Source organism: Gopherus evgoodei, chromosome 4, assembly GCF_007399415.2.
Source record: "Gopherus evgoodei ecotype Sinaloan lineage chromosome 4, rGopEvg1_v1.p, whole genome shotgun sequence".
Lineage (NCBI taxonomy): Eukaryota > Metazoa > Chordata > Testudines > Testudinidae > Gopherus > Gopherus evgoodei.
In genome coordinates, this window is record NC_044325.1 from 110,727,938 (window position 1) to 110,741,638 (window position 13,701).

Sequence of the window (13,701 nt, forward strand, 5' to 3'; positions counted from 1 at the left end):
CTGCCCCCTTCTTCCCCCCCCCCCCCCCCCCCCGGAGCACTACTTTACCACATTATATCCAAATTTGTGTTATATCAGGTCATGTTCTATTGAGGTAGAGGTGTATGTGCAAGGTATTGAGAATTTATCATCAAATGTTAGTGTTTCTTATACAATACATCCACTAAGAACTACTTGGAAGTGTTGTTCAGTATATTGAACCCACTGAAACATGGGTGCAAGAACAATTTACTGGGCAGGGGGGAGAAGAACCTACTTATTAAAAACTCAAGATGTAAGTTGACTCAAGTAATCTTGTCACCATCAGCCTCCTCTAGGAAAAAATGCTTACTATGAATCAAACAAGGATACTAAATTTGGATTGCCAGCAACATAAATACATCCAGAAGCTCTTAATTTCTGTACTTGCTCTTGGTGTTGTGTGAACCACTTCTGTTGCTTCTCAAGTAACCAATGTATTTCCTCTTTTCAGCGCTTTCTTTTATCTCTGAGTAAATACATGTAGGTTTTTTCCTCTCTCTACTTATGTCTTTGATCGGTACCTATTTTTGTATGAGTGATAAATCTGAGACCCTGATCGCTTGTGGCCATTAACATGCAATGGCACTTCTGCAAGAAAACAGTTGTTAGCCATGCTGTCCTAGTCAATTTCCAATTCAGCTAAATCACATTCTCCTAAAATCAATCAGTGCTTTTGCAAGTGGCTGACTTGGAGAAGGCTAGAGTGAAGTGGATAATAAACAGAAAAGCACTTTGGGAAAGATTTTCCATAGAAATGGCCAATGCCTTTATTTATCACAGCTTTGAAAATGTGTGATATTGGAAGGATACAGGAAAATAGCTTCTCCACTGTCCTGTTGTGTGTAGGTGGGATAGATGTGATTCAGTAGGGCAGCGGTTCCTGATTTTCGCCTATTAGAAATCCTCAGGCAACAGGTAGATGGACTGGCACTTCCCTACATACCCTCATGCCATGCCTTGGCAGAGTTCACAGGATTTAAGGCCAGAAAGGACCATTCTGATCATTTAGTCCAACCTTCTGCATAACACAGGATAGGATTCCACCAAGTAGTTTCTGCATCAAGCCCATACCATTGTTTATCCTTTAAAAAGATAGCCAGTCTTGATTTAAAGACTTCAAATGATGGAGAATCTGTCAAATATCTAGATACATTGTTCTAATGGTTAATTACCCTCACTGTTAAAAAACGTGCACCCTATTTCTTCTCTGAATTTGTCTAGCTTCAGCTTCCTTGCTGTATCCTTTCTAATTTCTGTCTACTTTCTCTTTTCATCATCTCTCTCTGTTCCACTCATCCCCTCCTTTCTTGTGATGTCCTTTTCTTTACTACTTACAATTTTATTCACTTTTACTTTTTTCCTTGGGGAAGCTTTTAGTGTATTTTTTTCCCTGCCAACTCATTCTGCCACTCACCAGCAGGCTACAAACTAACTGGGGCAGGACACATCTTTTGATTGCTTTGTGTTTCTGGACACCTGCTTTTGCAGCAGAGGTATGTTATGAGAGCAGAGACAAACACAACGCTTAGTGTGACAGACCACTTCCTATATCTATACTACTGTACACAACCTACTCCTGTGGCTATTTTTATTAGGGGACCACATATCACAAGAGTAGGGAGGTTTCAAGTATTATCCTAGAGTATTAATCACAGCAGTAAACTCACAAAGAGCAGTCAAGTGGCTCCAGGCAGGGTGCAGCTTTTCCAGCTGCCTTGAACCCTTTCTTGTCCACTCCATTCTGCCCCACACCATCATAGACTAGGTTAAGAAATGCCATCCAGGTTAGGAAATGCTGCTTTAGGGAACGTTGCTGTGAGAAATTCTGAAACTGCAATTCAGTATAGGAAATAGAGCTACCAAGAAATGCTACCGTGAAATAAGGCCATGTTTTCATTCATTTAGCAACCAGCCTGAAAGAGAGAGTAGACAGGAAGCAGTGATAATGACAAAAGGCACTTAATAGCTAGAGATTTTTAATATATAAAAAGCTAAAAGAAAGTTCTGTGTAGTTGCATTTGTTCTAGTCAGCTCTGGTTTTTTTCAGTAGCGATTGCACTTTCCTGTTTTGTGAGCCAAAATTAAAACTCAGGCAATGCTGCCAGAAAAAAAAATGCTTTTAATCTAACCTCCAAAATGTTGTGTTTAGAAACTAAATATCTATAAAGATTTGCTAAATACTTATCTGAATTAGTGAATCAATATTAAACATTAAGCTGCCTGTCTTTGAAATTTCTCTTTCCCCCTCCATTGCTAGATTCTTCAGCAGGGTTTCTTTAGAGGATTTGACTAAGCACTTAGAAGTAGATGTTAGGGGAGCCTTCATATATGTTTGATTAGGTGGGGCTGGAGATTCAAAATATATTTGAACAAAAATGTTATTTCAAGCTCCAGCAATTAAGATTTCTTTATTAAAAATCTTTTAAAATTCAAACAAAAGCATGTTAAATTATTTCCCTTGACTGACATGATCAACTGGTAATGGCTACATAGGCGATATGCTTCAAGTCTTTACAACGTATATTACAGACACTCTCCAACTTACGCAAGTGTTTTGTTCCGAAACGCCTTGTGTAAGTCAAATTTTGTGTTAAGTCAGGGACTTATACCTGACAATTATGCACCCAAAAAAAAAAAAACCCAAACCCCACTTACAGAACTTTTTCCATAAGTGCAGGTTTTCATAAGTCAGGTTTGCATAACCTGGGGAGCGTCTGTACTGTTAACCCATCCTTCCTCCCCCCCCCCCACCTGTTATATTTGTTTCATCCAGCTGATGTCATGTCATTAGGGTATAATGTAAACTCATTGGCGTTGGGGCTGTCGTTGCATTGCATGTAAGCTGCGCCTAGTAAAACAGGGTCCCGATCCTTGACTGGGGCTTTGCGGCACTACAAATAATAATGGTATCAGACATTTAGGCAAAATATAGCCTCAGTTTCACCCCTGTGTAGTTGACTTAGCCCTCTGTGAAAGAGACTTACAGTCATGACATCCAGTTGTTTTACATAACTTGAAGTGATTTTTTAAAATTATACTTATTGACATTCTGGAAGATAATTAGATGTAGCTGACAAAAAAAAATAGTGACTATAACTTTTTGTGTATAAAATATTCAAATTATAGCACCACTTTCACGAAACTGTTTAAATGGTTAATCAAGTGAAGGAAGAAATGGTTTTGATAATTTTGATGAGAGAGGAAATGAGGGGACATGATCAAACTATATGCTGTACAGAAAGGTACACAGGAAGTCTCTTGATTTCTAAACTCAAGAGTAAGGAGACACTCAATGCAATTATAGGGTGGCAAATTCAAAACTAATAAAAGGATTATATTTTTTACACAATGAATAAATTGACTGTAGAACTCACTGCCACAAGAAGTCATTGAGGCCAACAGTTTAGCAAGATTTAAAAAGAGACTGGGCAATTTATATGGATATCAAGAAGATCTAAAGTCATTATGTCAACAACATTTTGGAAAGGATATTAAACTTCATGCTTCAGAGCTCAAGTCAGTCTAACTGTTAGAGACCTGGATGAGACCTAATGTAAGGGGGCAGATTTTCCCACAACTGCCTCCTGTGAGGTTCGTGCACATTTCTCTGAAACGACTGGTTTTGGCCACTGTCTGATACAGTATACTGGACTAGATGGACCTCAAATCTGTACTATAGCAATTCCTATGTTCCTTTTTACACGCAGGGCTGGCGCTTCCATTTAGGTGACCTAGGTGGTCGCCTAGGGCACTAGGATTTGGGGGGGCAGCATTTTGCCACCCTTGGCGGCAATGCGGCGGCGGGGGATACTTCCACGCTCCAGGTCTTCGGTGGCAATTCTGCAGCGGGTCCTTCACTTGCTCCGGGATCTGCCACCAAAGTGCCCTGAAGACCGGGAGCCACGGAAGGACCCCCACCCCTGCCACAGAATTGCCGCCAACGACCAGGAGCGCGGAAGGACCCCCACGTAGGGCGCTGTCATAAACAGATAGCTAAGGGTTAATGTCTCTTTCACCTGAAGCACCTGACCAGAGGACCAATCAGAAAACCGGATTTTTTCAACTTTGGGTGGAGGGAAGTTTGTGTCTGAAGTCTTTGTTTGCTGTCTGCCTGCTTTCTCTGAGCTTGGGAGAAGTAGTTCAAAAACCCTGGCGCCGCTCCTGTTTACAGGAACTGGTCAGACACCAAAAGTTGCTATATTTCATCCTTGTATGGAATGTTGAAGTCATTAGTAGCATGCTAAAGTAATTTTAAGAGACAAGTTCACAAGGTACAAGAGGCTAAATTCACAAAATACTGTATCTTTTTTCCTTAAAACACTGAGATGAGGAATTATATTCAGGGCTAGAAATAATACATTGTAATGCCGCGTGATCAGAGGTCTGTTTAACAGCAACTGTGAGACTCCTGGGCCTCTAAGCAGTTACATCACAGAGCTTGAGATATCTTGTTTTTTTGGCGTACTAGCAGCATCTTGGGAGGGGATGACAAATTCCAGGTCTATCTAGAAGAAACATGCTTCTCTGTCACACAGGGTCAAGAGATTACATGTTGTTTCTTCCTCTGGCTCAGTATAACCTTACTTACATCTATCACTTAAAAAAAAGAAAGAAAGAAAAGGAAAAAAAGAAACTGGTCTAACTGTAGTAATTTTTTATTTGCATTATATAACTACATAGCAGTGTGGAGGAGAAGTAAATTTTCATTTTAAATTTGTCAGAACTTTTAATTTTTCTGTGCATTGTAGTAACTGAAGTACTGCAGTTGAGTGATGCTCTTCGAGATGACATTCTTCCTGAGCTTGGAGTTCGATTTGAAGATCATGAAGGTAACAGATGGTCTCTGTATTGTAAACTGTAGCTGTTGCTAAAATTTGGTGAATTCTTTTCTTAAGATATTGAAAAATGTCAGTATGATCAAGAATAATCAGAAATCCTTGTCAAACTTACTGAATGCACAGAGCTTTAACAGATTTAGTTTTTAAACTTTTAAAAGCATTCAGATAAAATGTTTGTTTGCATCTCCTTGTATGGTGCTTAGTTCCTCAGTCATTTCTAAATGGTCATTTGGTGGCATTTGCATTTAACTTAGTAATACAGTTTGAAAAGACTACTGCAGGATGTGTTTCAAGAATCATTTGATACCAGACATGTATGTGTTGGAACTGCTATGTGTTTATTTTTCTTTGTTTCTCCAGGACTCCCAACTGTGGTCAAATTGGTAGACAGGGAGACCTTACTAAAAGAAAGAGAAGAAAAGAAAAAGGTTTTAAATTCTTTCATGTTAAGCTAGTTTATGTATTATATTATTTTGCACATGTAAAGTAAAACGCATGTACTTACTGACATTACATATTCCCTTGCTGATTTGTGAGAAATGACAATTTTTTAATACAAACAAAATGGAAAATAACACACCCGAACTGATAGCAAAACTCAAGTGGCACTTGAGAAAAGGAATTTGAGATAATTGCTTGAAAGTATGCTATGGGGAATTGAAATACCTTTTCAAGTTTCAAAAACCTTTATACAATTATGATGTGCTGAATATGACCTATTTATGCTTTTTTCTCCCTGGTAGAATAATTCCTTTGAGTAAATTATTCTGCCATATTTGTCAATACAAAGCAAAGGTAAATATTTTCATATAGTTAGCAGTACTGATTTGACATCTGCTGATAAAAACAGAATAAAATTGCTAAGTCTTCATTAACGTAGCACTGAATGAGGCAGGATTCCTGTGGGAAAAAAGCATGTGATCGTAAGACTGAATTGTAATGCACACCCACAAGGTGACTGAATTAATGCTGCATAGGAACCTTAATTCTAGTATTCCCTAACTTTGGAGTGTTTGACTTGCAACCGTAATAGTCTTTTGATGTAATTTTTTGTGTATAACTTCTATATTTTAAAATAAAGTGGTGGGGGGAAAGGCAATTTCCATCATTTGGAGTTCATACTGACTAAATCTGGTTTGGAAAATTTTGGTGTGTTTTTTCCATGGAAAATTTTTTGACTCTTTGGCAAAAAAATCAGAAATGGAAAGTTTTTTTTTTCAGCCAAAAATTTGAATATATTGATTAGGAAATATAGTGCCACATGGGAGTTGCAGTTCAGGTCCTTGTGCCCTAATTCTTTTGTGTGGGCTGGGCTCCCTGGCTAGACTATACATCTCCCCTGCTGAAGTATGCTCAGTACTGAAAGAATCTTTGGAGAATTTAGCTGTCAGACTCTAACAAGTCTGAGCTTGGGTAAACTGAGACTTTTCAGAGATTCATAACTTGGCCAAATTTGGACATTTTTTCCCATGGAAATAGCAAAAGGCTCATCTCTCTGATACAAAGATGACCCTCCTCCCAAATTTCAAAGCCTTTTTTCAAAGCACGCCAGAGCATGGTGCACTAGAGCTTCTCAATTACAATTGTAAGGATTATTTAATATGGGCTTAATAATATATTGATCCCTAATCTCTTTCTGAGTAATCGCTGAAACCCTTCTGTTGAAACTTCCCAAAAATATTCTGGCTGAGGCAGAAACCAGGCAGGGAAAATTTCAGTGTGAAGAGTTGATTTGACAAAGATATAAGCAACTGAAAACAGGGTCTTATAATAGATGCATTGAGCAACCATAATTATAGGTGTCATTACCAGCTTTGCCTATAATCAAATATCTAAAACTTAGAGCTACTTAGCTGACATTAGTAAGAAATAACCTAAAGCAATGGTTTAATTTTGATTAAGTAGTGCTGTTTTTCAATTTGACTTTTTATAGATTGAAGAGGAGAAAAAAAGAAAGAAGGAAGAAGCATCTAGGAAAAAACAAGAACAGGAGGTAAATATTCAAATATCTTTTTAATTTACATTAAAATGGGCATTATGTTTTTGAAGATGTGTGTTAATGGCTATATTCTTATGCAGGCAACAGTACACTGTGGGCCAAATTTTCAGCCCAGCCTTAGCTGGCCCTCAATTTTTTTTTAATTTAATTTAATTTTTTTTTGAGTGAAAATTAATGAGGTGGGTAGTTTTTTGCCCACAGTTATTTGTGCCTACAAATTAGGTCACTTAGATGTTCACATCTCTGATGGCACCGTAAAAAAACTTACCACACAATCTGAACAGAGGTGGTAGGTGCTTCTTAAAATATTTTGTAGCACATTTTTTTAGTGCATAGCTGTGAGTAGGATACAGCATGCACAACCGTTTTAGAGCTCTGGCAGTTAAGGAACATTTCACTTAGAGAGGCTTCTGCCTGTGTCGTTTATATTTTCTTCCCTCTCCTTATTATTGTATAGATATGTATCTTTTTCCTTAAAAGTCCATCTGTTCCTGCTGCTTATGCTTCACCTGAAGTCTAACTCTCTCTGAAGACACATTCATCTCCACAGCATCTAATTGTGATTAGCACAAATTCTTAAGACTTCAGGTGAAAAATAAGCACCAGGAGCCAGATGCTCTCTTGTAGAGCAAAGCTCCTATTTCAATGCAAACCACACTAATAATGCAACACAGTAAAGTAAACCTTCAAAGTATGATCTGCAGGGAAAATTGTAAATAGAATGTTTTCTTTTCATGAATCTCCAAGCATATTTATCCATTCTTTTTAAAATTGTTCATGACTTCATTGCTTTTAATGATCTTGAGAGGCCACCATTTTCATTAAAACCAAAGTTTAGTTTTCCTTTAATATGGTTTAGTTATTTTAGGCCCTGATCCTGCTATGACCTGCATGGACCCCTGTTCAAATCAATGAGATTTCTGCTTGGGCATAGGGAAACATCTGCAATGAGCTCATTGCCAAATAGCTTACTTTTTATGTTTGTACCTAAAATACAACAAGAGCTCAAATTAAACAAAAAGTCCATGTGGCTTCTGCACCACATAAGCTGGCTATTCTGAGCTGTTGTAGGGGGAAACAGCACTTTTGTTTTGTTTTTGTTTTTTGTCTTAATTGGTTCGTAACTGAGTAATTGTTGCAACAAAGTACTAAGTTAATTACTTATTCCCCCAGACAGATATGTTGAAGATTTATATAGAGCTATCCCTCACTGATAATTCCTTTCTCTCCACATAATGGACAAGTGTGATGTGGATCTCCTTGATTTGCAATTTAGATCATCTGTGCATCAATACATGTACACTCAGACAGCTTTTCAAAAAAGGCCAAGTGACAGTGTAATTCATTAGGATGCTAATTAATGTAAAGTTGTAATGCATATTTTATATTGCAGGCAGCAAAACTGGCAAAGATGAAGATTCCACCACATGCAATGTTTAAATCAGAGCTTGACAAATACTCCAAGTTTGATGAAAATGTAAGAAAAGTGGGGAAATTTTCTTTATGCTAATTGAAAAGTAAGAACTTATTAACTGATTAAAGTGCCTGATCATTTCCACACTGAAGTCAATAGAGCGTTATCAGTTAATTTCATGGGAGCAGGTTCATGCTCTTACGTGTTCACTGAATTGTATAACATTGATGTCCTGTGTAAGGGTGTATGTAAGAGCCATAACTTAGGGGGGTTACATAACATGTCTTTGTCTTCCTAGCCATCCTGCTACTGGGGAAGACTTCTATGACTTTTGGGATAGATATCTTAAGGATTAAATTGCAGAAACTTTCGGGTGGGAGGCAAAGATTATGCACACACCCTGTCTCTCCCCTCCTCCCACTCCAAAACCTGGCAGATTCAGGAGGTCTGTTGGAGACCCAGACCCTTTGCATGGAGACTGTGGGCCTCTGTCCACTGTGCCCCCTTTCCCTCTCTCTGACAGCACAGCTCCATTGGACCATGCTAACAGGTTCTATCTGCCCATTCCCTGGAGGGTGAAGGCCAGTTCTCTCTGGGAAAGGTAACTGTATTACTTTTTCTGAGTAGCAGCTGCTGGATCAGCACTAAGACAACATACATTGCCCCCCAATGTGAACCCTTGAGTGCCCTCTACGGGCAAGCAGGAGTGGTGCTATATAGGTAGCTGAGCCCCTGCCATGCAAAAGTGTAACGAGCACAGGAATGACTCTCTGTTGGCAAATCATGGGGAGATAAGATCTGGGCTGAAACTTAACAGCAGTCTCAGTATGATGTGGAATATTTTATTGCATTTGCTTTAAAATCTGGGGTTTAATAATAAGCTGATATGTCTTGAATAGTGGCCTAAAACTCCTGATTTACACAAGCCCTCTACTATGGTGCTATGTTCATTCATTTAGAATGTTATATATTAATTATGCTGTTACTCCCTTCTATTAATAATGCATGATTCTGGTGGAAAAAGATGGACCAAAGGCAAACAAAGTATCTGGATGAAAATTTCTAAGATATTAGTGTTCTTAATATTCCAGGGATTTCCTACCCATGATACAGAAGGTAAAGAACTCAGCAGAGGACAAATGAAGAAACTGAAGAAACTTTATGAAGCACAGGAAAAACTTCACAAGGAGTATCTACAAATGGTTCAGAATGGAACTGCAATTTGAGAACAAAACCAGGACATTCTTCTTTTTTAAAATAAAGGCGAGAGCTGGGTTATTATAGGAACAGTAAAGAGCATATATTGATGCTCGTATTGTGTTTACATGTTCTACTGTGGACAAGCTAAAACTACTTGTTTACGTGGATTAATATATCATCTAGTTTAGAGTGTCAATAAAATTTTATTATTAAAAATGAAAAGACCCTATAGGATGTTTGTGTCACAATCATTCTAGATTGAACAATTCTCTTGGGGAAGACACTGTTCAGTCAGCAAATCCACATAGGTTTCTTGCTTGTTATAACCTCTTCAGGCCCCTGGGTAATTTCTCATGCATGTCGCTCTTTAGCTAACTAATATCCAATGTAGCTTGTGCTTTGGAATAGTTAATGTCATAACAAGTAGAACTTACTGAGACCTACAGCAAAGCTGATGAATTTGTCCCACAGCAAGAACCATAAATATTTCTCAAATGATTTCAATGACATTACATAGGCAAGAAGTACTATAAATAGTTCAGGTATGATGCTTCTGTTGGTGTTTTTCAAAACCCCAATTATAGACAAATCTGTGGTATAAGCTAACTGTCATTTCCATAAGTTGGACTGTCACAGCCCTCACTTGGCCAAACAGGGCAAGAATGTCCCTCCCTGCTTGGCCCAGCTCAGCTTGTGACTTCAGTCATGTAGATGAGTGGATGGGGAGAGAATGGACAGGGCCAGAGAGTGGGAAGAGGCCTGCTCTCTTTTTCCAGCACCCCTCACTGGCCAGAGGAACAAAGGTGCTCCACATAACAGGGTGAAATAACTCTCAACCTCCTCTGAGCGACATGGAAGCAAGGGGAAAATTGTGAATGTTACAGTTCACTGTCTGGTTTGCTCCTGGGACAGTGCAGTTATGCATTCTACTGAACTAAAGACATCTAACACTGTTAAACACTGCAAATTCTGAACAGATGACTGAGTCTTTAAAGACACACCCTATATTCTTTACTTTCAGTGAATTCTGTAGCTCAAACAAGATGTTCAAAAGTGACTAGTGATTAGGTGCCTCAATTTTTGGGTGGTCAACCTGAGACATCTTAAAGGGGTTCTGATTTTTAGAGATGGAGAATTTAGCATTCTGAGAGTGCAAATTTCAAGTTGTGTACGCACTGTCACCTCAATGAGCATTAAGGCCTTCCTTACTGCCATTTGGTGGGAGAGGTTGAGTGGGGAGCACTTTGACAAAGGTACAGTTGTCTGCTGATTTGGGATGCAGCTTGGGGAGCCCTAAGAGTTCAGTATAAATATCCAACAGAACAAGGCTCAAGGAGGTGGTCTTGAATGTAAGTAGGGCCCAGTTTGCTCAACTTAAGGTCTTTCTAAAGAAAGCAAGTTTCGAGTAATATGACCATGGCTGCACACCGTGCAAGCCAATTTACTGTTGCATTTTGAACAAGCTGCAAGTGATGGAAATACCCTGCTGTGACGTGTAGAGAGGAAATTACAATACTCGTCCTCACTGTTGCAATGATATATGTTGCGGTTTGGAGGTCAACAGGGGATTGCTCAAGTGAAACACACTGCTACCATGTCTGGCTCTCAGCTTTCCACAAAATAATACCCGCAATGTATTAACTTTACTCACTATCTATAAACAAGTCCCCTCCATAGGGAGTAAGCTTTATAAGGTGTGCCTCCTCATCCAGCAACTTCTACCCAGTAGAAAGGCTTCTGTCTTCCCAGGGCTGTAGATGAAGAAACTCTGACATACCCAGCATGCAGCAGCATCTGAGCATTTCTCCATACCTGAAGCTGAACTTGAACAATGCAGAGTAAGAGAGAGACAATTGGGTTGATGCTATTTTAGTCCATATTTAGACATTATCTTGGTAAACCTCCTATGTTGTTACATGGATTACAGGATAGCTCAAGGGGTGCTGAATTTTTCAGTATTTTGAGGCACATGTCCATTATTACTGATTTGATTCCATCTTCTAGGAATGCCTTCTACTATTGAAAGGCAGTGCCAGACATTTCAGCAAGGTCGCTTAGTTACTACTACAATATCTTAGGCATGGTCCATTGTGTCAAATTTTGCTGAGAAGCTCTGTGACTGGCTGCTATTTACAACCAGCATATCATTCATGCTGCCACAAAATTAATCTCTCCCATACAAGGCAATGGTCCTACGCCATCATCATGGGGTCATCGCTTGTGAAGGGTGCTGGGTTTTACAGGTTTCCAGCAGCAATGGCAGAAGCCCAGTAAAGAAAGGTGAATCTAGACAGGTGTTGCCTAGTTTATGCACAGCAAACAAATGTCAACAAGAGTATTGGGTTACCTTAAATTTATACTGTCATATATAGATAATAATGATGAGAAACACCTTGTCATGCATTGTTAAATAAATCTTGCTAAGGAACCTAATGTCCTTATAACAGTGTACACTGTTAGAAACATCTGTACTCTAACATTACCCCTTTAAAATTATTTATGAAAGCATTTTATGTTTCTGTTTCTAGCTGCCCACCAAATGGCAGTAAGGAAGGCCTTAATGCTCATTAAGGTGACAGTGCTTCAGGTTCATCGCTGCCACTTAGGCTAATGTCACATCACATACATACTAAATCCATTGACTTACTGATGATCAAAGCACACACATGAATACAAGTAAAATTTTATGATTTGTTTATTGCTAGATCCTGAACAATATTATTATCAAAAAAAAAGGAGTTCCAGATATCTGGGGCTATACTAGTATAGTTGATTGGCAGTAACACTAGTTGCTTTCATATTTCTCCAGAGTATACGCTATATAGAAAATCCAAACATAATGGTTTCCTAGAGTTTGGCTTTATTGATAACTGAAGTAAAACAAGACACAGCCTGCGCTTTCCCTCTCAGCTTGGCTGTTGCTAGTGTTTCCCTGCAAGACCACTGTACCTTCTGTATCAAAGAAATGCTCCTAGCCCTCATATATATATCTATATCTAAACAGGACACATCTGTTCCAGCCCCAAGGTGACTCTGCAAAGTATCTCCACATGTTTATGCAGGATCACTTGAAGGAAGGACCTTGCTTCCCCGTGCAGAGTCCTAGAATGTGCCAGCATGTTACAAAAGGTTAGGCAGCTGTCAGTACAATAATTCATATATAATGGGGTCTCAGCTTGAGGGAGAGGACTAAAAAAACACCCAAGGAGAAAAAGTACTTGAAATGTACTAGTTTGCTTAACATTTGTAGGAGTACAAGTATTACAAGATTCTGTCCTCCTCAATACTTTGGTTGTTAGACAGTCTGTCCACAGCCTATCTAAAATGGAATTTAAAGGAGGGGTAGTAGCATTTACAAGAGTAATTGCTTTATTGTTAAATACACCCTTGTACATCCATCAAATTCATTCTTTCCACAAGGAAGGTAGTAGTAGAACAAAATCTGAATAACAGCCGTAGACATGTTATTGAAATAGAAATAAACAGCCTGATTCTGCACTCACTAAAGCCTACATGGAAAGACTCCTATTGACTTCAGTGGGAACAAGCTCTGGCATAAAATAATGTATTTGAAAAATGCTTTTAGCAGAGTATTGGGGATACTTCTCCAGGGCTTTTATGAATAACAGCCATAAAAATCTAGAAGAATCCTAAACAGCCCTGAGTCATAAAACAACTGAAATTTTAAATGTGAATGCCTGAAAACCTGAGATCTCTCCATATCCTCTTTTCTGTACAGTACTGTATCATTAGAGATTTGCAGGAAGTCAGAGAAACATGTGGCCTCATTCTGTTTTTACTTATGCCAGTGAGAACTGAGGCCTGGTCTAAACTACGCATTTAAACAGATTTTAGTAGCGTTAAACCGATTTAACCCTGCACCCGTGCACACAACGAGGCCCTTTATATCAATTATAAAGGGCTCTTAAAACCGGTTTCTGTAGTCCTCCCCAACGAGAGGAGTAGCACTGAAATCGGTATTGCCATGTCGGATTAGGGTTAGTGTGGCCGCAAATCAACGATATTGGCCTCCGGGTGGTATCCCACAGTGCACCACTGTGACCGCTCTGGACAGCAATCTGAACTCTGATGCACTGGCCAGGTAGACAGGAAAAGCCCGGTGAACGTTTGAATTTCATTTCCTGTTTGGCCAGCGTGGAGAGCTCACCAGCACAGGTGACCACTCAGAGCTCATCAGCACAGGTAACAGTGCAGTCTCCTGAGAATCG

General features: G+C 39.1%; 1 protein-coding gene across 3 annotated transcripts in view; it reads left to right on the forward strand.

The window, feature by feature from the left end:
* Positions 1-12,139, forward strand: part of CARS1 (cysteinyl-tRNA synthetase 1) — a 52,068-nt gene extending 39,929 nt beyond the window's left edge. For 2 of the 3 annotated variants that reach the window (XM_030560550.1, XM_030560551.1), the window contains 5 exons: positions 4,770-4,850; positions 5,220-5,287; positions 6,793-6,852; positions 8,252-8,335; positions 9,364-12,139. In XM_030560550.1, coding sequence (XP_030416410.1) covers positions 4,770-4,850; positions 5,220-5,287; positions 6,793-6,852; positions 8,252-8,335; positions 9,364-9,498 — 428 coding nt within the window. In that variant the 3' untranslated portion in view covers positions 9,499-12,139. Of the gene's footprint in view, positions 1-4,769; positions 4,851-5,219; positions 5,288-6,792; positions 6,853-8,251; positions 8,336-8,795; positions 8,874-9,363 lie in introns of all 3 variants that reach the window. The other variant, XR_004000106.1, reaches the window with a different exon arrangement.
* Positions 12,140-13,701: the final 1,562 nt, after the last annotated feature.